We start from the raw sequence: 14,507 nt of genomic DNA, 5'->3' as shown, positions 1-14,507 counted from the left end.
CAAAATTTGTGTGTTCACTGGGTTAGAATAAACCTTAGCATTGGAACTGTTTGAGGGAAAGGATGGAGAGCCATAGCATGATAATCTTTTGTAACAATATATGCTAATTTTTTCCATCTCTGCAGGTACTCAAGGTGAATCTTCTTGGCCACCGTAAACGTATTATAGCCTCTCTGGCAGACAGACCATATGAGGAACCCCCACAGAAACCACCAAGGTTCTCTCAGTTAAGAGTGAGTTTTCATGTTTCAGTGTCTGCTCAGTAATAGCTTAGAGAACTGCGAAGAATAGTACCATGGTTGTGTTTATGGGTCTTGTTACTCATTCATATTCTTTTTTTTTAAAGCTAAAGAAGGTCTGCAAAATAAATACCTTTTCCTTAAAAACATCTCACTATAAAGTGGAATTCAAAGTGCTAAATTTGATACATGAAACTTTATGTAGTTTGGCACAAGGTAATTCCAGAATTGCTTACTTCAAGGGTCCCCAACCCTGGGATTGTGGCCCAATACCAGGCCACGGTTTATTTGAAAATTTTGGGCAAGCATGCATGCACATGACGAAGCTCCACTTGCTTGAGTGTGTTTGAGTGGAAGGTGGCTTGTGCTCCATTTGGGGACTGCTGGCTTAATCAAAGGCACCTCCTACTGGCATTCTCATTCTGAGAAGTGCAAAGGGTGAGACCAGAAAGCTTCTGGCCTTGCAGAAGCTAGCAAAAAAGATCAAGTTTTTCTGAACATCGTCAAGGAATTATTGTTAGCCATCAATGTTTCATTTGTATTTATTGGTTCTTGATCATTTTGATTTGTTTTGATAATATTTTACTGTTTTTTGATATTATTGGTGGGTGTTTTCCCCCCTTAACTATGGATGTTTTAATATAATTTATATTGCTACAAGCCATTGAGAGCGTAGGTGGCTTGATTGCATATATATTTTAATAATGGTCATAATAATACACAATTTATATAGATATTGCCAACTACTTGGTATGCATACAAGTTTTTTTAAAAATGTCAATTTCTTGAATTTCAGTGCCAGGATTTGATATCCCAGACGTCTTCACCTCTGAGCCAGAGTGACTCCTGCACAGGGAGGTCTGCAGACTTCCTGCTGCCTTTGGAAGATGCTGGGAAGAAGAGACATGAGAACATCCATGATATTGCATCTTATCCAAGAGCAGAGAAGTTTAGGACACAGGTCAGAAGAATCTGAGCCCCTTAAATCATTTTGATAACTTATCTTTGGAGATTATTGTTTACTTTAAGAAGTAGAAAACCAAAAACAGTTATACTACAGAGCAGCAGCCTTCATAGAAAAAGTGCCCAGTCTTGCAGTATCTGTATCAGTTTCTCTGGCTGGAGAATGTATCAAGATATTCACTGTAAAAACAACAGCAGTAATCTGTGTGTATTTCCAAAAGGGGTGTTAAAGGGAAGGGAATGACTAGTTCTGAATATTTTTTGACACCGTATCTGGGGATGGAAATGATTGATTGTTTCCTCCTCTAGTGGAGTAGCCAATTAATTCAAGCCAGTTTCTGTCTCTGTATCTTGTATTGTTTGGCCTTGGCACTGTGCCTGGAGGCAATTTTAGTTCATCAAAGGGAGCAGGTATTATGTGATCACAGGGTTGATAATTATACAGAAGAATGTATGTTTTAGTTACACAACAGTTTTTAAAGTAGCAGTTATCAAAAAGTTGTTGAACTGTGATCACAGTTTATCAAATTAGCTATCTCAATCCATTCTGTAAAGCCATCGTGCTCAGAATAGGACTTTTAGCTATTCCTTCCATAGGACATTTGCAGAACCAGTAGTTACACTTTTTATTTATTTGTTTTGTTTATACATTTTACTGGCCCTCCAATTTACCACAGGGTAACTCTGGTTGGAGTTTTCATCAATAGCCTAAAACTTTGAAAATTTTAAGAATTTCTCAAAGTAACATCATACTCACCTTTGTTGAAGTGTTTGAAATCCTGATTTTCACTAAGCCTTTAAGTAACAATTTTCATTTAAATGTTTTAGTGTGGTTATTTTATATACTTTTTGCATAGCTGTAGTTATTTGTATACATAAACATATGTGTGAGTGTGTATAGTTATATTTAGATATATATGACTTGAAGTAGATGTAATCTGTTAGTTTATTTATTTCTTAGTTCCTAATGAAAAGTTCTGATTTGAACAGTTATTTGTGTTGTAGGAGGAACATCGTGAATCGAAGCTTACACTCAGACCTCCTAGTCTGGCAACTCCCTATGCTCCTGTACAGCACTGGCAGCATCAGCCAGAGAAGCTTATATTTGAGTCCTGTGAGTATGAAGCCAATGTAAGTATATTCTTGATTTTTGTACTATGTTGCATAATTTTGAGGTCCTCATAAATATTTATACCTGTATACTGCATGAGTCAAAAAGAGGGCTGTGAAAGTATTTAGAGACCCCTCACATCCTGGACATAAACTGTTTCAACTCCTTCCCTCAAAACGACGCTATAGAGCACTGCACACCAGAACAACTAGATACAAGGACAGTTTTTCCCCGAACGCCATCATTCTGCTAAACGAATACTGTCCATCAACACTGTCCAACTAATTACAAAGTCAGCACTACTATTACTATTAATCTTCTCATCACTCCTTATCACCCATCCCCTTCCACTTGTGACTGCATGACTGTAACTTTGTCACTTGTATCCTTATGATTTATATGGACTGTTTCCTAGTTTGATTTGATTGCTTATTGTACCCTATGACTATTATTAAGAGTTGTACCTTATGATTCTTGACTCTTGATGAATGTATCTTTTCTTTTATGTACACTGAGAGCATTTGCACCAAGACAAGTTTCTTGTGTGTCCAATCACACTTGGCCAATAAAGAATTCAGAATTTAGAATAAAGAATTGAAAATTAACTGAATGCTACTTAGTTTAGTTAAGTTTACTAAACATACAAAGTTAATATCAGCTGATGTAGCAGAATCTCCAGCTAGAATAGGAGGAAATGAAGAAACAATTTAACATGGAGCCTCCATGATAGGAAGCAATAGAGGCCAGCTCTTGAAGCCCTTAGAGCAGGAGTATCAAACTCATGGCCCACGTGCCAAATGCATCACATGCTGGCCCCACCCCCACCCGGTTTAGTGAAGGGGAGAAAAGTCCCAATACATCATATGATACTGCAGTGACGACACGAGTTTGACACACCTGCCTTAGAATGTTCCCCAGAGAATGCAATTAGCCTGGCAAGATTCTTCTAAACAGAGGAATAACAATAAACTACTATGGCCTACTCATTGAGTTGTTCTGTTTCCTTGTGCTGACCTTATATGTACAAATAATTATACTATCAAGTACTTACTATTTTCCTGCTTTAAACAGTATCTAGGGTCCATGTTAATCAAAGATCTTCGAGGAACAGAATCTACACAGGATGCCTGTGCAAAAATGAGGGTAGGTATGCTATTTATAAAAAATTCTTTCGATACTAAGGGAAAAATTAATTATGTCATGTGTGACTCCATAATTGAAGATTCTGCTCAGGATGTAGAATAGACTTATTAAATCCTAATACTTTTTTAGTTTCATTATCCTAAGCTACCATTTGGCCATACTGTTTAACAGATTCAGGATAAACCTTTAAAGTATTTTGAAGTCTCTTTTCAAGCCCTGGTCACTTATGACATTTTAAAAACCCAAATTATAACAAGTGTGTTCCAACAGCAATAAAGATCTTCAAGCACAAATTATGAATCATTTTGCACTGATCCTTAGATCTGTAATTATCTTAACTTGACTAATCTCAAGAGTATCTAGACTACATTTTTAAGGGCTTTATTGCAAGTTCCTGGTATATTGCAATTCCATTAAAACTAGAACCTATTTTAATTTCTATAGAAGTGTTTATGAAGTGTTGCCACTTAAAATGTTGGCATACAGTAAATATTCTTTGGAAGCTTTCTAGCCCCCTTGATTATACAAGTTAATTTTTTAAGAATATGGTTGATAGAGAATAATTTCAATTGGAATTTTTTTCAGTATTTATGGCCAGTATCTTTGGTTTGAGTTGAAATAGCAAATATTTGACATAGATTTGCAAAATGATAATTCTAGTTTCATCTGAATTATGGTGGGCTTGTAGGGAAAAACTTTTTCATCTGCCACTTTGCTAATATTTCATTTCTATAGTGTAGGCATTGTTGATGTTTTTTCTTCATCTTTGCTGGGAGATTTAACAGCATCTTCTTGCAAAAGCCCTGATGGGGGAAGATGAATCAGTACTCTATGCTGTTTCTTTTATTTGACTTGCACAAAGGTTTGATAATAGTCATAAAAGTTTAGAAAAGGAAATTATTCTTTTCCCCCTAGTCCACAGGTCAACTGCAATTTCTAAAAGTATTCCAACATTGTTAAATTGACATTGTTGTCTCTCATGATATACTACAGTCTGTCACTCCGTTTCAGTTTCTATGTGTCAATGTTCTTTGATTACAAATAAAGATAATTAATTTTCAGCATTTTTAACTCAATAATTTAGATTTTTTTTCTTTTATTATATAATATTTCACTGCATTCCAGATTTGAAAAATGCAGCTCTATAAAATATCTAATTTATGGAACTGAAAATTTAAACTGAAGTGAGAGAATTTGAAATCTTTTGTGCACATGATCTCCATTCTTGAGAAATTATTTAATCTGTGTCTGGGTTTTTTCTACTTTTATAAAGAAATCAACTGAGCATATGAAGAAAACCCCAACAATAATATTATCTATTACTTATAAAGGAGTGAAGTTCATAGATGCTGCTAACAAGGTAAGAAAATCCTTGCGTTCATGTATTCCAGCCTTAAGTGAGAAATGATAGTGCTGTAGTAGCATGAATATATTAATTTATTCTGCAAATCCTCAAGCCTGATCAGTAGAAAGACAAAGTATTCTGACAAATTGTAGCTCTGCGCTGAAATGGGTGGTAATTAATTGATTAATTTTTTATAAAGATACCCAGACTGATTTTTCTTTATCAAGTCCTCTCTCTTCTGATGGAGTTGCACAGCTATAACTTGTCTGTTACACTTGCTATTAGACAACTCTAAATCATCCTTCTGCTACCCTGAAGCTTGGTCAGTCATATGCAACCTCCACCTCTATATATTGTGCCCCAAAACAGAGGCCTCAACTGCCTATATAGATTACCTTAATAAAAGCTTACAGGATGTAGTAATTGATGTCAAAACAATGTTGTGCTGAAGTCCCAAATCCAGTCCCTGGCCACTACACAATAAACCTGGGAACCCAGCCTCTCCTGAACACCTACAACGTTTACAAATGTAGTTTTGCAATGTAGACAGTATTGAGCTATATGGATCAATGGTTTGTAAAATGAGAAGGCAAATTTCAGTGTGAACGGTGTGTGATTTTTATTCAAGTACAAAGTAACGCAATGAAACTTCATTTTGTTAATATTTACTTGTGTTAATTTTACTATACATATTGAGCAAAACAACTTTATGTATGGCAGAATGTAATTGCTGAGCATGAAATTCGGAATATCTCTTGTGCTGCCCAAGACCCCGAGGATCTCTGTACATTTGCCTACATCACTAAGGATTTGCAGACTAGTCACCACTACTGTCATGTCTTCAGTACCATTGATGTAGTAAGTAATATAACAATCAGTGCTTTATTTATGAAGGCTTTGTATTCTGCTTAATGATGTTCATCTGTTAAGTCACTGGCTGGAATGAAGTCCTCTGTGAACAGGAATTAAATGCCAAGTGATAGAATGCAAGAATACAAGTAATATATATGGCCCTTCCCTTGAAATTGTCTCTGGATTTGAAAGGTCCAAGTACACATTGTGGGGCCAATATATTTTGTTGCTACTTTCAAACATAATACTTAAAAATAATATTTGCAAGTAGTGACTGTTGTTAAATGAGGCACCCACATAATCATCTTACTAAGTGACCCCTACCCCCGCTCTCCCCAATGCAGTTGTTAAGTGACTAAGTGAATCATTAAATGGAACACTGGGTGCTTCACAAATGATGAAAAACTCTGCCTGCCTCACAGTACCCTTAGGTTCTATTCTACTGTACTATCAGTCTTTGGGCAAGAAAAGCAGTACTGGTTACATGTATATTGAGGGTAGGATTTTTTTTCCTGGGCTCCATAAACCCCCAGAAGCTGATTGCTTTGTCTATTTTTGGCGGGCTTCATGGAAACAGGAGGATAGAGAAGGAAAAAATAAAACTGACTAAAGAGTTCTAAAGCTGGATGGGGGCTGGTATATATTATATTATATTTATTATATTATCATATCTCATATTTACAATTTTTAAGAACCACCCATGTTCCTCACAAAGGGACTCTTCTTTCTTCATGCAACATTAGTTCTTCCTTCCTACTCTGCTCATAAGGTGGGGTGGTCAGGATGCTCAGCAGTAGCTTTCTTTGGAACAGGAGATTGAATTTCAATCTCAGAATTAATATCTAATAATATTTTATCCAACCCTTTTAATTGAGCGTTATTGGAATTGATTGGCTGTGGAAAATCATTTTTGATGGTGCTGTTCATTCATATTGATCAAAAAGTTCAAATCCCAAAGTGCTCAGAGTAGACAGATATGATTTATGTCCATAGGTATCTATTCCAAGCCACAGTACAAAATTAATGAGGGTGCAGTAGCATCACAATATAAGCTTCACTCTTCCATATTTGTTTCTTGATTTCTGATGCAAGTACATGATTCATTAGGGGGTGGGGGTTACAACATTTTCACTTGCTTCCCGTGTATACCTCCTCCCATATGTAGATATCTCCATCTTCTATTAAAATATGACTACGTTCAGCAAATTGTATGCTGAAATGTAGGTTGGTTCAACGAATTGAACAGCAGACTTTAGACACAGTGGGGTATCTGTCAAACCTAACACACCACATATATGTCTTTCAAATTGATACCATGAGAAATGCTGTTTAAGAACCTAGGCTGATATTCATTTTTCCTCATATAGAATTGTATAATAACATATTGTGAAAGATTATATCCACACACAAAAATTCAGATTTCAGGAAATCCCAAATCAGATATGTATGAACAGAGATAGTATTCATATTTATTAGTCTGTAGTTGAAATACTTGCTAATTCTCTCATGTGCCTTTCTACTTTAGGCAAAACATATAGTATTCCTATATTGAAATAATCTTGCAATACTTTCAATAACTCATTCTTTGAGGAGGATTTTACATGCACTTTAACATTTACTGAAAAGAGCAACTTACTGTTAAATATCAAGGTAATTAGTTAGCTGAAATTTTATATTAAGGGAATTATATGGTGGCTAATTCCATAAGAGAACATTTAGTCAGTTTCTTGGAAGTGTATCCTAAGTTCTTTGTTTCATTTTTAATAATAGAAGATACACTGTAGAAGGTCTTCAGGATTAAGACCTTCTAAAGTGTAGAAGATATTCAGGATTAAAAAGTTATTTTAGGTATTTATTATTGGCTGCTAATATGAAGGATCCATATGCAATGTATGTTTCTAACTTGTCTTAGGAGCTCCAATTTTTTTGGTTGAATAAATAAAATAAACTGACAACAAATGTCAGATTTAAAACCTAAAGATTCCCTAGTAAAATACAACAGATTTTCTGTATTTTAAATATTGTGCATCTTTTGTTTCTTTTTTCCAAGAATCTAACATATGAAATCATTTTGACATTGGGGCAAGCATTTGAAGTAGCCTACCAGTTGGCCCTTCAAGCTCAAAAATCAAAATCTCCAGCTGTTTTGACTGCAGAAATGATAGAAACAAAATCTTCAAAACCAGTGCCTAAACCTCGAATCAGCATGAGAAAGTCAGCAGTATGTATATTAAATGCTTTTGTCCTTTCCTATAGAACTAACTATGCAACAACTTAAATGATGTCTGAACTTATTTTTCTAAGCGTGTTTGCTTTCTGTACAAGATTATTATTTTTTAATCTTTTATTTCAGCAGATGCTCTAGGGCAGTGGCCCCCAACCTTTTGGACACCAGGGACCAGTTCCACAGAGGGTATTTTTTCTGCTGACCAAGGGCACATGGTTTCTTGCACGGTGTGGATCCCGGGCATGTGCTGATGGGGTTTCACTCACTTGTGAGGCCCAATTCCTGGTTGGCTACATCCCAGTGCCACTCTGTGGCCTGGATGTTGGGGACCTCTGGTCTAGAGCGCCCTCAAGCTCTTTTAATACTTCCACACAGCCCACTGAATACGTTTGAAAACCCACAATATATTATTCTTGGGAGGGTAATGTCTTAAAAAATGTGATATTTTTTATAGAATTGGCACCCCTTCCCTATGTTTTGCAGCTTTTCAACTTCCAAAATATGTTGTCCGCCCCTTTACCACTCAGAGCTTTATGGGTTAAAAGTATTTCTGTCCTTGAAACAATTTTGAGTTCAAGGCAGATTGTTCCAGCCATTTTGAGCATTTTGAATTTGAAAGCCTATTTCAAGTTTGAAAACAGGTCCAAGGCTATTTGAGGCATCCAACTTCAAACTCAGATTCAAACTATTCAAACATTTTAAATTTGAAATATGCAGCCCACTTCTAAAAAGTTTGCCTACCCTCCCATAAAGCCACTTCAGGGAAGTGAAAATAGACCATCAGTTATCAAACAATAGAAAGAATGCAAATTGCTGCAAAAGTTGAACATTATTCGAAGTATGTGTTTTAAAAGCAAATATAGCCCCCTCCCAAAATCTCTGTGCAAATTATGGTTTTGTCTTTTTTATTGTTACTTGGTGCATATAATTTGAGAGCAGAGATAGGATCAGATTGTCCTTGGTTTCCATTAGTTACTATATATTAACCAATGTTGGCAGAATAGAATTGCTCTCTCTAAAAAGCATTATGGGGAAGAGAGACCTACTGATCATTGGCATATTTTCTCATCGTGTGAACTGATAAAATGGATTTATTAATCAACTCTTCGTCTCACATTTTCCAAGAACTATGCATGAAATTGCTAATTTGCAGTAACATGGGAAGTTACAAAAACAGTAAATATTAAGTAAAAATGATGTCTTTATAATATCTGCGCTGTAAAGTAAATTTTTCTTCATAATTGATGTTGCTCAGGCATCCCTACACTTCCATTGAACATGAATCTATGTTTGTTGCAAAAACGACTTTTGACTTTTATGTTGGCAGTATCTATGCTTTTATATGTATAGAAGCATTATTGTTCTCAGGCTTCCCGTTGTCCGATAGGAACAACAAAAACACACAACTAATGATACACAAATTCTACTTAGTTTCTATTCTTTAACATTCCAAGATTATCCCATTAATGGTCTTTGTTAACCTAACAAGAAAATAAATCTTCTGGAATTCTAACCCATAAGATTTCTTTCTTGGTTGCTGTCCTTCTTTCTTACCTTCTGTCTGCGTTTTGCTTACTCCCATTCCTCAGGTGCCGCTCCCTTCTGATAATCGCTGTTGTTACTGTCATACCTGTACTACACACCGTCCTTCCTATCTACCGCTGCAGTCTGTTAGTCCAGGAGTTAAGGTCTTTACCCTTCTTGCAGTCACGTTTCTAGAACTTGTTTCTTTAAGTGTGCCAAATCTCCTTCAGATTCCTTCATTTCTTAGTTTTGATGCTCTTTATTCCATTCTGGATTACAATTCCATTTTACATTATGTAAGGCAGATTTTGAGATGTTTAAAGCACATTTGGCCTGATTAGATTCAGTTTGGCAGGGAAAAAAGTTCTGTTGATAGAGAATAAACTATAAAATCATATGAGTACAGTAGATACTAGGAATGTTTTGCTTGAAAATCAGTTCAATGTTATTTTTTACTGAAGTGTAACTAGATTATGATTTGAACAAATTTTATCTTGTTCATATTCTTAACATGTTCATATTCTGAAATGAGCTGATTATATTTTTGTTTTATGGAAATCTGATAGATTTTTCTGATGCCTACATATATCCCATATGCATGTACACATATTATGCTTAAATGCTAGACTAGCTATTTTCATTCTAAATCTGTGCGTCTCTCTACATTGATTTAAAAATGCACCTAATTTCATACTTCCAAAGAAAACAGGTTGCCTGAAATGTTCTTTCTTCTCTAATGTTCTCTAGCTGGAGCAATCTGAAGAGGACCAAGACTCCCAGTCCCATGCTGGTGTATCCTGGGTAGTTGAACCCAAGCAGGATTCCAAGAGGACCCTCAGCACTAAGTATGAGACTACTATCTTCTGAAAACAAATCTACATCCAACCAGTCTAACTGTGCCTTTGCAGTCTGATCTGCCTGCTGTTCTAAACCTTCCTTTTTCCCCATTGCTGGCACTAGGCATGGTGTCACCAGAGGCAGAAGCATAGGATTATCATAGACTAAACAGCTTTTTGTATCTGCTTTCTACTGAACACTGTGAATTCTCCTAAAGGAAACAAGGGTAACACACTGAGAGAGTCAGCTGTTTTTAGATGTCTTGAGAGATGGGAGAAATGAAGCCTGTGGGAGTTCAGTATATGGATTTGGGGAAATCAACTGGTGTTTTTGATTTTCTCTTCATGTTGACACTGTGAATATGGAGTGGATTAACACTCCATAGGGCTTTTCTGTTTAGCATTCTTGTTACTGGATGGTTCTACAACTTTGTTCTCTTGTGTACCTACTGTTGTAATCTAGATTTATATTTCCATACTAAGACATGGCCACAACTGTTCCTTGTAGCATTCTTTTACTTGTCATCTCAAAACACACTAATTACTGCGATATTGTTTGCAAACCTCTTGCTCACCTGACTTCTGGCATGAATCCTGTTCACACTCTTTACTGTTTCTGGATACCGGAATGTATGGTATAAACTAGGAACCATGATTTCCCCTATTAAGCACTTTCATTTTTCCTAGGAGTCAGATTTGATATAAATAATGTTAAACAGGAATGTTTCAGCTCTCCAAGTATTTCTGATCAGTCTGTGTAGGATTTACTGTTAGAGCTTTCTGTTCATGTTAGGCAATCCACTTACAATTAACTGATCAATCATATTTCCTGAACTTTAATTAGAGTGCATCTTGCAAAGATACACACTAGTTGCTGAAAATAAGGATCAGAAGCTGATAAAGTATAAAATCAAGGCAAGTGGTAGGAAAAACAGATGGTATACTTATGTTGTATTAAACAAGGTTAACAATTAGAAGATATCCAGATTTTATACAGAATATTCCTAAATGTGCAGCATCCCAGGCACATTGGAGTTTTCAAAATATTTGTAATTCATCTTTCTCCAGGCAGGCCAGTAAATAGTATTTGACTTTTTAGGTCTTTTAAATACAAATTTTATTTAGTTCTTTTAAACAAAAGAATGCAAAGGTAGATTGAATTTAAATTACTGGCTTTTCACTGAATGCTTTCCTTCAAAGCAGCAAGCTTTGCTATTATTGTGGAATTAAATAGCCACTACTATTTTGGGCAGCAATTCCAAATATTCAGTTTATTTTGTGAGATGGGACTGTAAGATCATCTCTGTTCAGATGATGTCTGACATTTGCCTACTGTGCTTCAAGTAATTTGTTTTTACTAAACACAAGTTTTCCAGCGATAATCCATACACTTCAGATTATTCAGAGACTGTAAAGTTACTGCGACTGAATGACCTTATGTAAATTACCATACATTTCTCACATCTGGGGTTTAGTCATTGACAAAAGTATAAACTTCCCTTGGTTGCATTTTTAATGTATAAAATCATTCAATCCCTAGCTTTCTTTTCATTAATATTGTCCCCATTTTGTTTGCCTTCTGCCAAGCTGAACTACAGACATCCACGTTTCTCCATGGAAATATAGTAAATGAGCAGAGCTCTAAGAAGCAGTGAAATCCTGGAGGTACGAAGATCAACACCTGGCTCTGGGTTGTGTCCTTGGCTGCTCATTAAGGACTTCCAGAGTTGAGTGAAAAGAGTTCCAAGCCACAAGCTGATAAAAGCAATATGCATTTTTAGCAAAAGAACTGAAATTTCTGCAGTTAAAAGACTGATGCCATGAATTTTAGTTTGAAATGTTTTTGTTTCCTTTATATTGTAAAATCCTCAATTTCAGCATAGCATTGATGGAAGTGAACGACAGTAATTGCTAAAACAAAACATGAATATGCCTGTCTTATTATATAGCTTACAATATCTGAATATTAAATCATATATGTCATACTTGGCTTGGAATAGTAATAGGTGAATTCCCAACTTGATACAATATTAAATTAATTTTGAGGTAGTAGCACCTAGGCTGATAATTGTTCATTCTTAATAGTTACAGTAATAATTTAAAAGAGTATCTAACTTAAAAGAATCAGAGAAATTTAAATTCTTGACAGTTCTTGAACTAACTAGAAGCCTGGCATAAGTCAGCCTACTTATCACTGCAATACAGCTGTTTTGTGAAAGTATTTTTCTCTCCACACAATTTATAACTGGACTGTGATTTCTTGCATCTCAATCAAGTAATCTTTTTTAAAAAATGTGATTTGATTGTACTCTGTGGTTTGAGATTTTTTAGATTATTCACTGATTAGCACTTTTTATACTAGATGATAATTTAAGAATGCGCATTTAAGTTCATAATTTAAGTATCTTATATAACATTACAGAGTATAAAAAAGTGGAGATCATGGGCATTATGCTAAAACAATTTATTTCCTTATTTCCACTTAATCTTAAGCATTCACAATCTTGAACACTGGCTTCAGTTCTGACTGTGATAAATAAGTATCTCTATCTTATCCAAGAAAAAGATGAGGAAGTGCAAATAATGCTTTGGTGGGTATGATAGTTTGATATACCCTGTCATTGTATTAATGATTTTCTTCAATTTTTGTTTGTATCATTAAGATGTAATTTAGTCTTACTTTATTTGGTTAAAAAAATAGGAGGAAAAAATATCCTTATCCCAAATAGTTGGATTTGGGAATAATTCAGATGAATTTCTTGAAACACAACATTCCTGTATATGCATATGTAAATGATATGCTGGTGTTGGTATAAATATTACTGTACCAGTAAGTCTGTTCTTAAAGAATGCAAATTGCATTTTTGCTAAGGAGGATAGGATAATTAGCCTTAGAACATATTGACAAAGATGATGAAAGCTTCCAACTTGCTTCTTCCAGTAATTTGGTGCTTCCTTTCTGAGTTTACATGGACATAGCAATATCCATGGGTGCATCTCCTGATTAAGCATTCCTTTTAAGAAGGCAATTCAAGCCATTTTGGACTTGAGTTTTCCTAGCGATTTTTGCTGTTTCTAGACTCCAAAGTATTTGAGATTTTTGTCTCTCTGTGAGGTTTTGTAGCGCCCAGAGAAGAATACCATCTATTGCTGGCACTTAATCTGTTTATTGGTCCATTTAAAATATGACACTTATTGTAAGCATTCATTTGTGCTTGAAATAACATCTCCCTATGCTGCTTTTGCTAGAACGCCTTTTCAAAATGGATAACCTAAAATTATAGGCTTATTTTTACTTCATTTGAGTCCAAGATGAGATCACTTTATAAATGCTATGATGGATGAGCTACTGCTTATCTTTTGAATGGAAAATCAGTTTATGAAAATCAAAACTCCTGTAGGATTTTTTTATTTTTTGTTTTATATTTTTACACACTAGTATCAGCTCACAGAAACTGCCCTTTAGACTTTCTTAGCTTGTGAGAGAAATCCTGAATTTGAGGTACATGACAATCTGCCCAGCCTTCTTTGGGAAAGAATTCTAAAGCAGCTTCAAGTGGTGAGCTGTGCTGTTCTTGCAGACAGGTATCTAATGATACCTCACTTTTTCAATACCTTCTTTGCCTGTGAAAATAACAATGCTGGGTGATACTTCACCCCTTCACTGCCTCTGTTTGCATGATCAGTATGAATGTCTATCGGCAGGATTTTCTGCTATGCTTGCTTCTGAAGAAGGCAGGCAGATTCTTCGTAATAGGCAGTTTGAATATCAACACTTTTATGCTAATTGTGATGTATGGCAGTGGGACTGATTTGTAATAAAATGTTATTTAATCTGTCTTTGTATTTTGATACTTGAACTATTTCCTTTTTATTTTCTGTATATAAAAGTTATTCTCTCTCTTCCTCTTTTTTTTTTTTTTTTTGTGGTACCAAACATAACCAATCTGTGCAACAACATAGACTGACCTCACTACAACAAGGCGAGACTGTAAATATTTCTGAGCTTCCAGCAGTCGTTTTGTTGTTTGTTTTTCATAACTGTATGAGTTAGAACTGAGTAAATTAATAAAATTAGACATCTCTGTATGGGTTGTTGTGATATATTAGTCTGTACCGAGTATTTTAAAACTACTATTCTATATTAACTGATGTTTTGTTGAAAATATTAAAACAAATTCTTATCATAGGCATTGGATATTAAAGTTACTTTTCCCAATTGAAGTAACATGTACCAGCTAGTTGAAAATCACAGGACAACATTTTG

General features: G+C 35.2%; 1 protein-coding gene across 20 annotated transcripts in view; it reads left to right on the top strand.

The window, feature by feature from the left end:
* The window catches only part of ANKS1A (ankyrin repeat and sterile alpha motif domain containing 1A), a 124,341-nt gene extending 110,012 nt beyond the window's left edge, over window positions 1–14,329 (top strand). For 8 of the 20 annotated variants that reach the window (XM_087929569.1, XM_087929570.1, XM_087929573.1 and 5 more), the window contains 9 exons: window positions 126–233; window positions 1,036–1,200; window positions 2,208–2,333; window positions 3,385–3,456; window positions 4,730–4,816; window positions 5,522–5,659; window positions 7,704–7,874; window positions 9,470–9,568; window positions 10,152–10,786. In XM_087929569.1, coding sequence (XP_087785695.1) covers window positions 126–233; window positions 1,036–1,200; window positions 2,208–2,333; window positions 3,385–3,456; window positions 4,730–4,816; window positions 5,522–5,659; window positions 7,704–7,874; window positions 9,470–9,568; window positions 10,152–10,271 — 1,086 coding nt within the window. In that variant the 3' untranslated portion in view covers window positions 10,272–10,786. Of the gene's footprint in view, window positions 1–125; window positions 234–1,035; window positions 1,201–2,207; window positions 2,334–3,384; window positions 3,457–4,729; window positions 4,817–5,521; window positions 5,660–7,703; window positions 7,875–9,469; window positions 9,569–10,151; window positions 10,787–11,827 lie in introns of those variants that run through there. The other 12 variants (XM_087929580.1, XM_087929577.1, XM_087929576.1 and 9 more) reach the window with 3 other exon arrangements.
* The last annotated feature ends 178 nt before the right edge of the window (window positions 14,330–14,507 follow it).

This window comes from Pseudonaja textilis, chromosome 3 (assembly GCF_049901715.1).
Source record: "Pseudonaja textilis isolate UNSWEBS1 chromosome 3, rPseTex1.2, whole genome shotgun sequence".
NCBI classification, from domain to species: Eukaryota; Metazoa; Chordata; class Lepidosauria; order Squamata; family Elapidae; genus Pseudonaja; species Pseudonaja textilis.
The sequence above is the reverse complement of the archived record's forward strand: the minus strand, read 5'-3'. Positions and strand labels throughout refer to the sequence as shown.